This window comes from Pleurodeles waltl, chromosome 12 (genome assembly GCF_031143425.1).
Source record: "Pleurodeles waltl isolate 20211129_DDA chromosome 12, aPleWal1.hap1.20221129, whole genome shotgun sequence".
NCBI classification, from domain to species: Eukaryota; Metazoa; Chordata; class Amphibia; order Caudata; family Salamandridae; genus Pleurodeles; species Pleurodeles waltl.
In genome coordinates this window covers 60656642-60672795 of record NC_090451.1, presented here as the reverse complement: position 1 = coordinate 60672795, position 16154 = coordinate 60656642, and the positions used below count along the sequence as shown (strand labels likewise).

General features: G+C 45.3%; 1 protein-coding gene across 7 annotated transcripts in view; it reads right to left on the bottom strand.

Moving 5' to 3' along the window:
- Positions 1-16154, bottom strand: part of PTPRS (protein tyrosine phosphatase receptor type S) — a 542831-nt gene that overhangs the window by 214845 nt on the left and 311832 nt on the right. For 5 of the 7 annotated variants that reach the window (XM_069215972.1, XM_069215973.1, XM_069215971.1 and 2 more), the window contains exons 10-11: positions 14463-14607; positions 3034-3339 (exon numbers count right to left, since the gene is read on the bottom strand). In XM_069215972.1, the coding sequence (XP_069072073.1) occupies positions 3034-3339; positions 14463-14607 (451 nt within the window). The remainder of the gene's footprint in view (positions 1-3033; positions 3340-14462; positions 14608-16154) is intronic. The other 2 variants (XM_069215975.1, XM_069215976.1) reach the window with 1 other exon arrangement.

Here is a 16154-nt window from a genome sequence, read left to right as displayed (position 1 = left end):
CTTGTGTGTGCTAGTGAGGACAAAACGAGTAAGTCGACATGGCACTCCCCTCAGGGTGCCATGCCAGCCTCTCACTGCCTATGCAGTATAGGTAAGACACCCCTCTAGCAGGCCTTGCAGCCCTAAGGCAGGGTGCACTATACCATAGGTGAGGGTACCAGTGCATGAGCATGTTACCCCTACAGTGTCTAAACAAAACCTTAGACATTGTAAGTGCAGGGTAGCTATAAGAGTATATGGTCTGGGAGTCTGTCAAACACGAACTCCACAGCACCATAATGGGTACACTGAAAACTGGGAAGTTTGGTATCAAACTTCTCAGCACAATAAATGCACACTGATGCCAGTGTACATTTTATTGCAAAATACACCCCAGAGGGCACCTTAGAGGTGCCCCCTGAAACTTAACCGACTGTCTGTGTAGGCTGACTAGTTCCAGCAGCCTGCCACACCAGAGACATGTTGCTGGCCCCATGGGGAGAGTGCCTTTGTCACTCTGAGGCCAGTAACAAAGCCTGCACTGGGTGGAGATGCTAACACCTCCCCCAGGCAGGAGCTGTAACACCTGGCGGTGAGCCTCAAAGGCTCACCCCTTTGTCACAGCCCAGCAGGGCACTCCAGCTTAGTGGAGTTGCCCGCCCCCTCCGGCCACGGCCCCCACTTTTGGCGGCAAGGCTGGAGGGAACAAAGAAAGCAACAAGGAGGAGTCACTGGCCAGTCAGGACAGCCCCTAAGGTGTCCTGAGCTGAGGTGACTCTGACTTTTAGAAATCCTCCATCTTGCAGATGGAGGATTCCCCCAATAGGGTTAGGATTGTGACCCCCTCCCCTTGGGAGGAGGCACAAAGAGGGTGTACCCACCCTCAGGGCTAGTAGCCATTGGCTACTAACCCCCCAGACCTAAACACGCCCTTAAATTTAGTATTTAAGGGCTACCCTGAACCCTAGAAAATTAGATTCCTGCAACTACAAGAAGAAGGACTGCCTAGCTGAAAACCCCTGCAGAGGAAGACCAGAAGACGACACCTGCCTTGGCTCCAGAAACTCACCGGCCTGTCTCCTGCCTTCCAAAGATCCTGCTCCAGCGACGCCTTCCAAAGGGACCAGCGACCTCGACATCCTCTGAGGACTGCCCCTGCTTCGAAAAGACAAGAGACTCCCGAGGACAGCGGACCTGCTCCAAGAAAGGCTGCAACTTCGTTTCCAGCAGCCTTGAAAGAACCCTGCAAGCTCCCCGCAAGAAGCGTGAGACTTGCAACACTGCACCCGGCGACCCCGACTCGGCTGGTGGAGATCCGACACCTCAGGAGGGACCCCAGGACTACTCTGATACTGTGAGTACCAAAACCTGTCCCCCCTGAGCCCCCACAGCGCCGCCTGCAGAGGGAATCCCGAGGCTTCCCCTGACCGCGACTCTTTGAATCCAAAGTCCCGACGCCTGGGAGAGACCCTGCACCCGCAGCCCCCAGGACCTGAAGGACCGGACTTTCACTGGAGAAGTGACCCCCAGGAGTCCCTATCCCTTGCCCAAGTGGAGGTTTCCCCGAGGAAGCCCCCCCTTGCCTGCCTGCAGCGCTGAAGAGATCCCTTGATCTCTCATTGACTAACATTGCGAACCCGACGCTTGTTTCTACACTGCACCCGGCCGCCCCCGCGCTGCTGAGGGTGAAATTTCTGTGTGGGCTTGTGTCCCCCCCGGTGCCCTACAAAACCCCTCTGGTCTGCCCTCCGAAGACGCGGGTACTTACCTGCAAGCAGACCAGAACCTGGGCACCCCCTTCTCTCCATTCTAGCCTATGTGTTTTGGGCACCACTTTGAACTCTGCACCTGACCGGCCCTGAGCTGCTGGTGTGGTGACTTTGGGGTTGCTCTGAACCCCCAACGGTGGGCTACCTTGGACCAAGAACTGAACCCTGTAAGTGTCCTACTTACCTGGTAAAACTAACAAAAACTTACCTCCCCCAGGAACTGTGAAAATTGCACTAAGTGTCCACTTTTAAAGTAGCTATTTGTCAATAACTTGAAAAGTATACATGCAATTGAAATGATTCAAAGTTCCTAATGTACTTACCTGCAATACCTTTCAAACAAGATATTACATGTTAAATTTGAACCTGTGGTTCTTAAAATAAACTAAGAAAAGATATTTTTCTATACAAAAACCTATTGGCTGGATTTGTCTCTGAGTGTGTGTACCTCACTTATTGTCTATGTGTATGTACAACAAATGCTTAACACTACTCCTTGGATAAGCCTACTGCTCGACCACACTACCACAAAATAGAGCATTAGTATTATCTCTTTTTACCACTATTTTACCTCTAAGGGGAACCCTTGGACTCTGTGCATGCTATTCCTTACTTTGAAATAGCACATACAGAGCCAACTTCCTACAGTAGGTCTGTCTGTTTTGAGTGGGAGAACATTGCTTGCCTCGCCAGTGCTAATCACAGGCCAGTTGGAGGCTGGCATGAAGTCATCAAGGATGGTTTACGCCCCTAGCCTAGTGCCTCATTGGGATATGTGAATCTGGGCTGTTAACCCCTGCACCCGTGATGTAACAGTTGAAGTGTGAAACATATAAAACCAAAGTCCACAATTCAATTGAGGACCAGAAATAATCTGATAAAAGCAGACAGCACGCCTGGCAGACAGTAATGCTCAGCTGCTGGGTTGGGGTCATAGCATATGTTTGACATTAAGCATTATCATATAACTTGGAAGCAGACATGGAGGTTTTGGGATGCAAAAGTGGAGTGGGGTCACCCTCACAGGAGAGAAGGAAAGTGACTGGGGAATAGTCTACCGATAACCAACCCAGAGAGCCTCCCACTTATGCCAACACACTCCTTGCAGCATTGTTTAAGGAATGCACATCTGATACCTGCATCCCCTCCTGTGGGATAAACCTGCCCTAGAGAAATTGGGAGTAACGGGAGGTGTTAGCAGTTCATCATTATCTAGTTCTGGCAACATAAAACAATAGTTCTAGGGAGTTCACATTTGGTTAGAATAATCTAAAGTGGAAATTACCATCTTCATCGGTGCGGGTGATGATGGGCAGACTTTCGGGCCCTGGTCCCACCTCCGTGTGTGCAGCCACAGTGATCCGGTAGTCAGTCCACTTTTCCAACGATTCCAGCAGCACTTGGTGAGTGTCCGGTGAGATCTGGGCCACCTCCTTGGGCTCGGTGTCCTCTGCATCCAGCGCTCTGTAGTGCACACTGTATCCGGCCAGGTCTCCGTTTTGGCTTGCGACCGGTGGTGGGCGCCAACTTACCAGAATTGCGGTGGACCTGGTGCTGACACACTTTACTTCCTGAGGGGGTGCGGACGGCTCTGTTAAGGGAATAGTTCAGAGGGAGTGGGGAGAAGGGGGAGAAAACAAAAGATGGGAAAGATAAAAAAAGAAAAGAAAAGATAACAAAAACTCAAAATAAAATAAAAACATACAAAGGAGTTCGGTTTAGGAAGGAGAATAACTTAAGTCTAAAACGCAAAACAAAAATTAAATTTAAGAGACAGAACTTAAATGTTGCAAATTATAATAAAAGAAACCTCAGCATGGGCTTCGGGGAACAATGTGGGGGGGAATGTATCCATTGGAGATCCTAACAGGTTCGTTACACACTGCCTCCCATTCTCCAGTGGTATTATGTACTTCCCCTGCTGGTGAATTTGATCTTTGCCCTTCAGTTGGCATTTATCTGCCACGCTTACTTAACAGTACTTGACTTTCTGGCCTTGCTCTCTCTATAGTAGGAATGGAAACAATCCCGCAGAAGATGTTTTACTACTCTGTTTACTGAGATTGTGTTATTTCGCTTACTGGATTATAAACAAGTTTAACTCTCTGGCCTAACTAGTTAGATTCCTACCCAGTCCTTCATGGGATCTTTTTTTTTTAGGGAAACGTTATGTTATCCCATCAGTTACAGTTGAACACTGTACTCTCGTCAGTGGTTTAACCTTTTAACAGGCATTAGTAGAAATGAACTCTTGCCTTACCGAATCAAACAGCCTCAGTTACCAGCAGGTTTACCCCTTGGCTAAGGGGAAGGTTAACCCATTCTTCTCTTAGCCAGAGTTAAATATCAAGATCCCTTATCAAGAGCCCTTAAAGTAGCATTGTAGCCCACCCAAGGTGTGTTTGGGAGAAAAGGACGGGGCTTTTAATGAATGGTATAGCCCAAGGCAGAATGACTCTAATGTTATTAGAACATTCCACTGCTGAGGGTAGAATGATGTCAATTAAAACTGGAAAAATAGACAAAAAAATGGATTGTTGGAAGGGTTATATCAGTCTTTTTCCCTTAGGCACTCATTGTCTCTTAGTGAAACTTTAAACATTCCCATGTTCAAATGCTAGTTTATTATCTCATCTGGGAAAGAGATTCGTTTTTATCCAAACCTTATTCTCAAATGTGCCCTTATGCAGAAGGGTAGCACAGAAACCTTAGAGGTTCCTGGAACATCATTAACCACTAACATCCAGTCCTTTCATGCCAAATCACTCCAAAAGAGTGGTTCGAAAAAGCCTTGGCCATCTCCTAGTTTGCTGAAGTCTCAAGTCACCCACTGTTGTTTTCTTCCACTAACGTCCTACATAAACGATTCACCTTTGTAAACGGTTTATGTGCCAAGCAGAGATAAACCTCTAAACCCAAAAACTCTTAATGGGGCAGATAAAATGTGAACTCTTAACTCCCTAAGCACAGTTAGGGGATAAATACTGAGTCGCATATTGTGAACCCCAACAGCTGACAGAATTCCCAACAATTAGGATGTTAATCCAACACGCAGTCTTCGAGCAGATGTGTACCAAGCAGAGGGCCTAATGCAAATATATGACTGGTGTAACTGAGGCTAAAGACTGATACTCAAGACACATTACTCCTAGGCAGCTAAAGCCCTGGCTGCGACCTCATACCCCTTGTTACTCCTGGACAAATGAAGTAGAGCCTGTGGGACACTACTACCCGCCTACATCACAACCTTAACATGTGCACTGTGGACCCTCATACCTCTGTTGGACTCAATGTCTAGCTTCCTTCACAAATACAGGGGGACTTATAAAAGGATGAACACACATCTATTAAAGTCCGTGCATACATATTAAAAAAAATATATTACATATAGCTTTCCACTTTTTTTTTTTTCAAGAATATGTTTTTTCCTAATTTTAATACAGCTTCTTATCCTTTCAAAGATCGTTCAGCATCCCATGTGGCACTAGCCTTCATGTAACATTTACCGTTCGTCATCTCTCCTCCAGCCCTACCAAGGCATCGCTCTACCCCGCTGGATCACGTCAAGCATGCCTTTGTCCATGCTCGCTGCTAAACCCATCCCTTCACCTCTAACCCCTCCCTAAATGTCCTTTCCCACAAAGATCCTCAAGTACTAAAAGAAGGGAGCTTACAGAGCACAACATGAAACACGCTTGACAAAATGATCATACTTTCTGCAGAGCTGCACCCGTCCATAAGGCAAGACAAAAATCACCAGTCCCTAAGCAGTTTTGCCTACTTCTAGCACATCTTGTGCTCTCCTCCTCTGTTAACCAGCTCTTCACTGCCCACTGACTCTTTCCTGTCGTTTCTAACCTCCTGGCGCTTCGCCCCAGCTAGCTATCTAAAATACAACAACATAACTAGTAACAACCCTGCCTACCTCCTGTAAGGACTACTTACAGCATCCATCTACTTATTTAGCCGTTCGCTAACTCTCCTACCCCTTTATTGATCCCTGCCTACTCCCCGCCCAGTGTAACTTCTCAGTCTACCCCATTCTACAGAGTCCAGCTCCTTTTGTGAAAGGAGCGGCCGGACATTTGGCTACCCCCATCAGAACAACAGACAGAACAGACTAAATAAACTAGAACAGAAAGGGGCGTAAAGAAAGTAATTAGGGGAGAAAATCAAAAAAATTATGAACCGAAAAGAAGGAAAAAACAAAAAACAAAAAAAAAAACGACATTGTTGTCCCCTTGGAGACCCCGCCTTTCACCTACCTTTAACATAAACAATATTCTTACCCACCAGCTAGAGAAAGAAAGGATAGAGGTCAGATCCAGCTCCTGGGGGGTCGGCATACGAGTCTTTTAGAAAAGGTGTGGCATGCCAGGAACCGTCTTGGTTCACCAGCCCTGTTAGGGGAATTGGAGTACGAAGAGCAACGGAGAAACTAGAACCGTGACCTGGGAGCGGGGTTGCTGGGCCTCTCCGATTCCCCCTTCCTCCCTTGTTCTGGTCCCACTACAACCTGGCTTTGCCTCAGAACATCTGGAAAACTCAAGACTGAGCAAAGGGGAGTAAGAGTTGCTGCTCCCCTCGCACATTTCACCTCATTGGGATAAATATAAGGGACTCAAAGTATTATAGCGTGTGGGCATCCCCTGCAGAGCTGGTCTGACCTCACTTTCATCTCTTTGGGTTTACAATGGCTGTACTTGTGGGAAGCACAAAAGGAGCACTTCCATTCACCAGGCGCCTGCCCCAGTGCCACCTGCCCCGCGGCAGACCACAGGAACCTGTCTTCCATGCTCGATCGCTTCATCACACAACTGGAAGACAGATGTTTTTCATCCAAAACTGTGACTCAACAAGGAGGACTGCCAGAGGATGCTGGCAGAACCACACAGGAGGTTTCTGCTTCCACTCGCAATCCAGCCCAACCTGCGCCCACACTCTGAGAACTGGGACGTGAGTAGGGAGAGGGAAACGACAGCCTGTCAGCACTTAGCTGGACCGTGGCAGCAATGTTAGTGGCAAGCAAGGAGCGAGGAGTCTCTCCATCCAGAGACTAGACCTCCTGTGAGAAACAGCTATTAAGGATCTCACGGCTTCATGTGCTACTGGCACTTTACACTGAAACCCTCCTAAATCTACCCATTATGGATCCAGCCTGGGAAGGTGTGGAGGGGGTGGAGTACACAAACAGGGAGTGGGGGAGGTGCAGAGTGCTGGCAGGGTGGGCTGTGTTTGCGAACTGACCACTACTCACCTGCACTGCCTCTCTTACAGGCTTAAAGTTGAGTGTCCAGGAAGTAAGACTGACCCTGACTGACTGCTAACAATGAAGTAGTTTTAACTCTTGCAGTACCACAGACTTCTCGAAATCTGATTTGGGACAAATCTGAGAGGACCCAGGAATCGTGCAATGTGGGCAAAGGGGGTAAGAACCAATCAAATTATAAAGCAAGTCAGGTATTCCTGGATCAGTCCCTCTGGGGCGGGGCATGTGAATGAATCCAGATTACCTCAGTTAGAGAAGTCCCTCGAAGTAAATTCGTTGGGACAGGAATTCTGCACAAGTTACCATATTAACGTCTCCAGCTGTCATGTCCAAAATGCTGGTTGTGAATTTGTTTTGCAGGAAAACGCATAGGTAAATGCCCAACCTACCCCACCAACATTTCCTGGAAATAATGACAGGGACATTGGAGTAATAATGGTATACTTATTGATGGAAATTAGGGCCCCAACTTCTCTGGCCTTTCCCCCACTGTCTCTGGTACTTGTAAGAGTTAAAACCCAACTACTTCAAAAAGAAAAGTATACATTACCGTTAGTTAAATGCATTTTTAGAGTTTTGGGAGAGCCGCCTGCCAGAAGTGCGGAGAAGGTGGTGATGGGGCCTTGTGGCAGAGCGCGGGAGCTGGAGGCTGCCGCTGTGTGCGAGTGTCAGCCTGGGTGATGGTGCACGTGCATGGCAGCAGAGGTGAGGGGGACGCACTGCCTCAAGCCTTGATGCAGACAGAAGCTGGGACTGAGTCAAAGTCATCCGGAGAGAGAAAGAGAGAGATACAGACAGACAGAAGGCTGTACAGGGATGCCTTCTCAGTGTGGGCATGCAGACAGACACAGCAAGACAGAGCAACGCGCATGAGCAAAGATTCGCAGTTGGTGCAGAGGCGCAAGAGACCAGAGGTAGGCCCTATCTATGGCGTCCACCTAGAGTGCGAGCGACAGACGACAAGAATGCTAGTGACTCAACCAAGCAACTGTCGGGAAAATAAAAATGGTCACCCAGTTACCAGCTCAATTCCACTACTGTGCTTCTTATGGCCATTGGCCGGGAGAGCATGGAAACCAATGTTCTGTGCCTGGTTTGCACCTAGATTACGGTTGTGAATCCGAGCACGTCTAGCCACGAGATCCAGCTCGCTCTTCTTTATATTGGTCAATCTCTCTCAGAAGAGCATCTCTGAGCGACCCAGTGGCCCCATCACAGACGTGAAAGCAGCAGCATCCAAATGTCTCCAAGAGGTGCCACCTACACACAGCACGTTTCCCTACAGTTTCCTTACTGCGGCGAATCTGAAAGTTTCTGGTGCAACATTGACTTCAAGGGTCCTCCTGTGACTCAGACCCAAGAGCCCTGGCTAGAGATGGCCACTGTGCTAAGAAGAACTTACACCGGATCACTCCAAGCAGCAGGTTACATGCAAAGATTACGTTTTGATTTAAAAATTAGTGTTTGCCTCTTTGGGAACAAAAACGTAGTGATAGCAAATACATGATGTTGAAGGACTTCGTAACCTTTTACAAAATTCAAAATGAAAAAAAATGAGCACTACATTTGGCAAAAATCACACATCTTATCTACCTATGCCATGGTGCCCAAGACTGTTGTCAGTCGCACTCAGGATTGTTTTCCACCAGGAAGGGTGGGTGCATCTTCTTTCAACACTGAGAGCTAAAGGAAAAGCGTGTGGGCAGATCAAGACACAGACTGTCTTTCTTTCAACCATGGTTTCAGTTCTCAATGTGCAGGTGAACCATGAATCTTGTTTCCATATGGTACAGGCTGGGTGCCGAAAGGCAGAAAAAACATGCTACTGGCATTGCAGAGCCAGTGTAGACTCTGCATGTACTGGGAGGAGTGGGTCCCCTAGCTGCAGTGCACAGATGGACCGTGACAGTGCACCCTCTGTAAGGTGCCTGTGGAAGTACATCGTGCACCTGAGACTCAGTGGAGCTGGTAGGGTATGTGCTGAGCTCCATCATGAAAACATCTGCACGTGGGTCGCCAATTGAAGGCGCCGCAGGGAACGGTTGTCGCAGTCGGGTAAGGACTTCTACCCTCCCCAATGCTCCACTGCACATTAAGGCACAGCCACCACTTACTACTTCATCCTTATTATTGAACCTTGGGTCAACTGATACTTTAACGATTGCCCCTCTGACATTTAATACATATTTTTCCTCAGGCTCCAAGACTTTGAGTCCTGATGGTGACCCCACATTTCTGACGGGATCGAAACGTTGTTGACATTGAGGCGGACACTTTAAAATCATTTTGTATCGGAGACTAACAAACGTGCTGTTTTTGTATTTTGATATACACAATGATCACTTATCTCATGTGTGTATTATGTTTGAGAGATCACCAAGCATGTTTCCCTTACTGGCAACTACTACGTCGTTGTAATGTTTTGGGTGTTTGGTACATTTTATGATTAAAGCCCCTTTTGGATTCAGTACCAATTGTTTTTCATTGACATATTAGGTAGCACAGTTCCTGTACGAGTTATAAAACCTCAGGTCTCGAGTGCTTCATTAAAACTACTTGGAAAGTAAAGCAGGCACTTTAATTTGGCCCTGACCTGGGCAGACATTTTGTTTAGGCTTTATTGTCCCTGGAGCAGAACGCAACATTGGATGCTTCATAGATTAGAACTCTACGCCCAAAAAAGCAAAAATACTACAAAGAGGGATATTAGCACAGTTTGTGTGTACGTGGGACTCTTGAGGAGGACCAGAGTGATCCCTAAAGAGAATCTTGGAGTTGTCTACTCTCATGGCTTAGCACACAGAGAAGAGAAAATACAGAGTTACTACCCTAAGATAGTTCTGTGAATACAGTGGTCATGAGATGAGCATGTTTTGACTCACAGTTTCCATGTAAGTCTCAAAGTCATACCTTATTAAACCCCAGCATTAGCGCTATGCTATGCTTGCCAACAGCAGGTCCGTACTTTCTATGTTACCAGGCAGTCAGTCACTTTTCAAGGTATGCTGCTAAAGACAGGACAATTTTAAAGCTTTGTTATGGAATTAATAGAGCTGGAAAGTAGATGTTCGCAGAAGCTCGCATATTCTATGGTTTCGCTTGGATTCCCCGGTAAAATGCCTTGATAAAGACCCGGAAGAAGATGCAAGGGGAAATCCCTTCCACGGTGCACTGTTATTCTTCGGGAGTTTTGAACTTCCAAAGTGGAAGCTGCACTACTCTCAAAACAATACCTTAGGAAGGCAGTTTAAAAACCAGCTACCCTTCTGTTGTAAAAGTGCGCCCTGAGCCGAAGAGCTCAGAGCGTAAAAACAGTCAAGTGCTCAGGCATAAACATGCAGGCCGACTTCGATAATACCATATATTATTATTGTTCCGTATGCAAAAGAAATCATGGGGAATACTGTGCTTCACGGTTTAATTCTCGTTTACTGGTAGCCCTGGTTTGGAGGATGTGAAGTTTTTGGACCGAATTGTGAGTGTAGAAACAGCTTTAGTTTGGGGTAGGCAGTGTTTGGGGGATGCGTTTTCCTCCTTTACGGTGTACTTGAAAGGATAGGGAAGGAGCTGGGTTCTGGAGTCATACTGACCTTTATGAAAAAGTGACACAGTATGCTCAGGCGTACTGCATGTAGCAAAAAACTGAATTTAAAAGCACTGCACACAGAGAAGCAAACAAAAAGGTAGGATACATTTGTCGTTCGTACTTCTAGGAAGGGCTGTCACCTAGAGGGTTACAACTAAAACAGTTGTGTCTAGCTTAACAAGGACATACGTTATGGGCAAAGTCTAACACTGGTATGGCCCAGTAGCTCCAGGGGTGCCACCCAACCCTTGCACAGCTTCCTTCGCAGCCCAGAGAATGAGCCTGCTTGTGGTGGTCAGTATTGGGTGTTCTGGTCCGAATATAAGATTGTATGGTGTTTACTGGGCATGAGGTCAGTTGATGAGTATCTATGTAAAATCATGATTGGCCCCGTTAGTTTGGAGGCAACCTGACAGCAGTGGGATGTGAATGGTATCTGGTAGAAGAAAGCATATGGATGACGGGTTTTACTTAATGCTTTATCTGTTTTTTGGAGCAGTAAGACTCCTTTTGCCCAACAGTTAGAGATGTGTGAGCTTGGCATGGCCATCTACATGACGTCATAGAACAGTAATTTGTGAAAGCCTTATGTACACCATCTACAGCTCTGTGGGATGGTTGAGAGCTGTCCGAATATGATGCAATTAGGTTTTCTGTGAGGTGCCTAGATGGTTAGTACTGCTGGAAACTGTGTGATGTGTTCAGCAGTGGAAAAATCTTTGAGTCTGAGAGAGCACCGGTTTGACTGTCATCTATAGCATTACTTTGGTGTGAAGAAAGTGTAATATAGCTTTAATCAGTTTTGGCCTGCACATGATTTACAAGCAGTCCTGCATTGGCGTGACCAGTTGCTTTACTAGCCAGCTGTAGCTCTGGCCACTGGTGCTTAGCAGTGCCCATGTGACAAGGAATATAGGGGACAGTTGCTGCAGGCCAATGAATCGGAGCAAAAAATCCTGCAAAAAAGCAAAGTTTCCAGGGAAGGTACAGTTTGAGATCTTTGCATCAGGATTGCATTAAACTAAATTGGGATCCTAAGGGTTACGCATGCTCGATTAAGTGGCAGTTTCAATGCACCTCTGAACTCCCATTAATCCTCTACTTCCTACACCTCCCTGAATCCAAAGCTTCTCCTGATGCCCTGCTCACAGAGCCCAATAGCAATCAGCGTGGTAGACAGCAGGGAGAAAAATTGTAGTTTGAAAGGGTTACCAAAGTGTTTTGCAGGTAATATGGCCAGCCAACGCCATCAGGCATAAGGTCATCTACTCTTTCTTTTCAGGCCAACCTATTTTTCAAGGCTTACAAAAATCTACTGGACCACTCACAATGGCAAGTCGTTTTTTATGAGGTCAAGCTATTTTTAGAACCTACTGGTCCCTTCTGGCAGTGGACAAAGAACAGGTGTTCTATTCAGAAGGAAACTGAATTCACAATTAAGATGACTTTAAATTTTAATCTTGTCACATTTGCTCTTTGTTCAGAGACAGAGGTCAAAGATCAGTTTGTCTTCTTGCAATGCAAATACTTTTCCTTGTGACCGCAGAGTTCCAGGGTTTTGTAAGGTGAACTGTCGGACTTGTGTGAAATGAAAGGCTGTGGGCATCAGGTCTTTCCTAACACACAACATTTATATAACTAAGTCAACTTAACAAACATTTCAAAATATATTTTAGTAGCTGTGAAAGACCATTTTTTTGTATTTGTGTGATGAAAAAATATTTTTATAGGATAAAAAAAAAGTCAGAACTCTTTAGTTGGTGATGTGCAAATGAAACATTTTTTCTGAAACCTAATTTTCACAGATTATTGTTAATACACTAAATCGTTTTAATCAGTAAAGCTGCAAGTTAGTGAGAAGGTTTTTGGACATTTCTTTGAAATTTACTGTCTGTAAATGACAGTGCGCTACCACATAATTCTTTAGTAATATATTTAATAAAAGTGAGTGTTTAAACAAACTGAGAAACACCTCTGCCCTGACGGCAAAGCTATTAGTAAACAAAGGGGCAAGTCGTGCATGGATCATGTGTACCCAATTTGTGGGCTAGATTTATTATACATGGAGCAAACATTTAGTGTGCTTAATCAAACACAGGAGGACTTTATTACAGCAGAAATGCTGAAATTGCATATTTGAAGGTGCACTCATATGTGAGATTGAAAGAAAAGGCGACTGTAAAATAAAATATTTGCATAGGATCACACAATTTAAGACCCGTTTCCGGTTCAAGTACATTAGTTAGGTCGAGTAGATTGTTCAAGCTACTTGACCTGCAGGTCTAGTAGCATTTTTATGATTTGTCGAGGACTGTAATATGACTAGCTCATTACTAAACATCCTCAGGTTCAAAAGGATAGTTAGTAAAAAGCTGAGTGACGTGACCAATTCCCTAGCTCCACATAGCTTTTAATGCGTTGTACATGAAGTACAATCTCACAAAAGGTCATATCAATGTAAACTTGCTAGCAGGTTACTCTTTAAACAAGTAAGTTTTGCAAATAGATGGCAGGTGTTTTAAATTCATTTTCACATCCACTGTTCCTATTTTTGCAGTGAGGTAACACAGGAAAGTTCAAAGCTTGCGAGGGTGATTGACAGCACATATGTAGAGCTGAAAGAAGGGAGCTAAGGGGACAAGAGATGGTGACAGTATGGATTCTGGATGAAGAGAGGACTTCAGGGAAGCAGGTCAAAAGGCAATGAAGGAAATGCTTTCATAAGTAAGGGGAGTAGACCATTCTCTTTGATTATCTGCGATCTCTAGAAACAAGAGCATGGGCGTCTGTGAATACGCGCACAAATAAACAAACATTAACATTTAATTTCACTTCCTTGGGCGAATACTGCTGAGATTTATGGATTTGTAAAGAGCTTTGTTTGCAAGCTTTGCGAGTCTGTAGGAAGTAAGATCCAAGCTTGGATCCTGCAGAAGGTCGCACTGCTTGCCTGCACCATGTAACATTTGGCAATGGGCATATCGGCCAACTCGCCTAATGGGTAGGGAGAGTAAGGGATGGGGTCCGAGAGCTCCTTTGATGGAGTTGTATGATTAAATGGATGTATTGGAAGAGAACACTGAGTTTGCTTACGGTGCTTTACTGTGAATATACACAAACAGTGCTGAGAGTGGAAGGCAGGGACGTAGCAGGCGGTGGTAGGGGTAGTAACGACAGTGGAGTTATAAGGCAGTGGTGTGATGGAAATGGTGATTAAAGCAGTAGTGGATTATTCTTTTTTTGTAACATCAGATGGGGAGAAATGTCTATAGCCACATCATTTTCTCGACCCTTCACACCACCCCCCTTTTCACTCATAAAAACAATGAAATCGCTATGCAGATAGTCACAATACCAGCTGCCCTCAGTTACATCACTAAATGCTTGCCAGGGTCAAAGCGATCTGCATGTTGTATGTTCATTTGCTCCCGGCACCAGGAGGACCACTTGCTGCTTTTCAAATTTTCCCATTTCCAAGTGTTCCAAGGGTAGGTGATTCTGAACTACATTGGAATCTTGTGTCAGCTATCTTTACACAGATATCCTAAATTCTTAGTACTCTTACGCATCCAAGAAAGGCTTATATGACTGGCAGCACTTTCCTTCTAGCACATACGGTACAACATTATTAAACAATTCCTTAAATCTACACACCATACATTAGCCCTGCATATGATGTTGCTTCTCATCTGGCTATACTCTTATTGAGCAAGTTTTTCGGAGGTGTTCCAAATCCCCACCAACTCAAATGTAAGACCTATGCTACTCTAATATGAGAGTCAACCTATTCATGACCACACTTTGTTCTAAAAGCCTCCCCACGTCCCACAGAGAAGCCTGGAAAAGGAGAGACACCTACTAGACTGCAACGTTTTCTCTTTGATCTCGGCGGTCGCAGCTCCTAGGCCTACATGCGAGTGGGCAGCAAGATGGAAGTAATACTCTGTATTTGGCTTCAGGCCATCCACTGTGTATGAGGTCACAGGGTCAATGGTTTTCGAAATCTGAGAATGAAAATGGCAAAAAAAGAGACGAACAATTGTCAAAGCTTGATGCAGAGCTTACCAAAAGTGATCAGGTGTGCAAGACAGAAAAACAACAGTTTATGTCTTGGAGAAGAGACACTTGGGGCTGCTTTAGATGACCACTGCTTTCCATACCACCCACACCAGGATGAAGCAGCAAAGAGCCCATTTGCCTCCCACTTCATCCTTTCTCTAGCATTACACCCAATGAGTTGTGTTACAAAAGAGATAATGACCATTTGTGAAGGGAAAGCACCTCTATGCCTCCCGATCCTCTTCCAATCCTGCCAGCACCTTTTCAGGTGCCTTAATTTTTAGTCTCACCTTTTCTATTTCTTTCATCCATTTGCTTCAGATTGTCTCTATTGGTGTTTAAAATTATCGTTCCCAGTGGTAATGGCTTTGATTGGTGCCAATTTATTAACGGGGGTTTTGGCGAGCATTTTCAATTGTGAATTAGATACAATGCAAAGGGAACGTCAATATGTTGCTGAATGAAAGGTAGTAGGTTTTCCCAAATATGTTAAGGCTATATACAGCTGGTAAATTCTTATTGGAATCAGAGGATAACAGTCATGCCTGTAATTAAGACATTTAAATTAACAGCCCAGCTCGGAGAAAAAAAGTAAGTTGAGATGGATATATTTTTTGACTAAGATAAGATTAAGTGTGTAACCTAGAGAGAGGGTGAACTCTAGATCATCCAGGAAGTCCAAGAGTAAATACAGTGGCTAATAATGTGCCACCCACAGCAGGTTTACCTAGATGCAAATAACTAAAACCCACAGAATCACAGCCTGGGAGGCTGCAGGGAATTGCAAGTCAAGATATCAGATTGAACAGCAGCAACATTGAAATCGTAGCCAGGTGGGAAAGAGCGCAGTCAATGGAGCGTGAACACGATGTCTGCCATTCAAACGAAATAGGTCGGCCCCATTGCTCCACAGAGCTAAAGGACTGTGTTATGTTTATAAAGATGTTAGCAAACCTCTCGGCCCACGTTTCCTCAATTCTATCCACCCTTTTAATATTATCTTTTAATGGCACAATTGTAACCAATGTCTGGAGAAACGCTAATGTTAGGTAGGAACATAAGATACAGGTGATTGTCTTCGAGCCGTACCCCAATCCTCCTTAAGTTACCTGTTCCTTGCTACTGCTTTCTACCCTCTCTCCTCAATAGCTATATTTCGTCTTTGGCATCTTCCTCTTGTGTTGTCTGTAAGTTTGCAGACCTCCAAGCTCCTCTCTTTTCTTACATGAGGTTGTCCTCCTTATGCACCTATAGGCCTCAACTTTTCCTATCTTTACTCCTTCCCTCCACAACATACACTTTTCAGGTCTCCTGGCCTTCTCTCTTCCTTACTGACAACCCACTGCCCTTGTTCTCACCCTTCCAGCACCCCAGAGCCCATATTTCTCCTCTGTTCTACCCCTTACTGGCATATGTCTGATCATTGTTCTCTTCTCCTTCCCACATTTTTCTGCCTTGGCAATCCATCATCTTTGTTGATCTTCCCACTCCA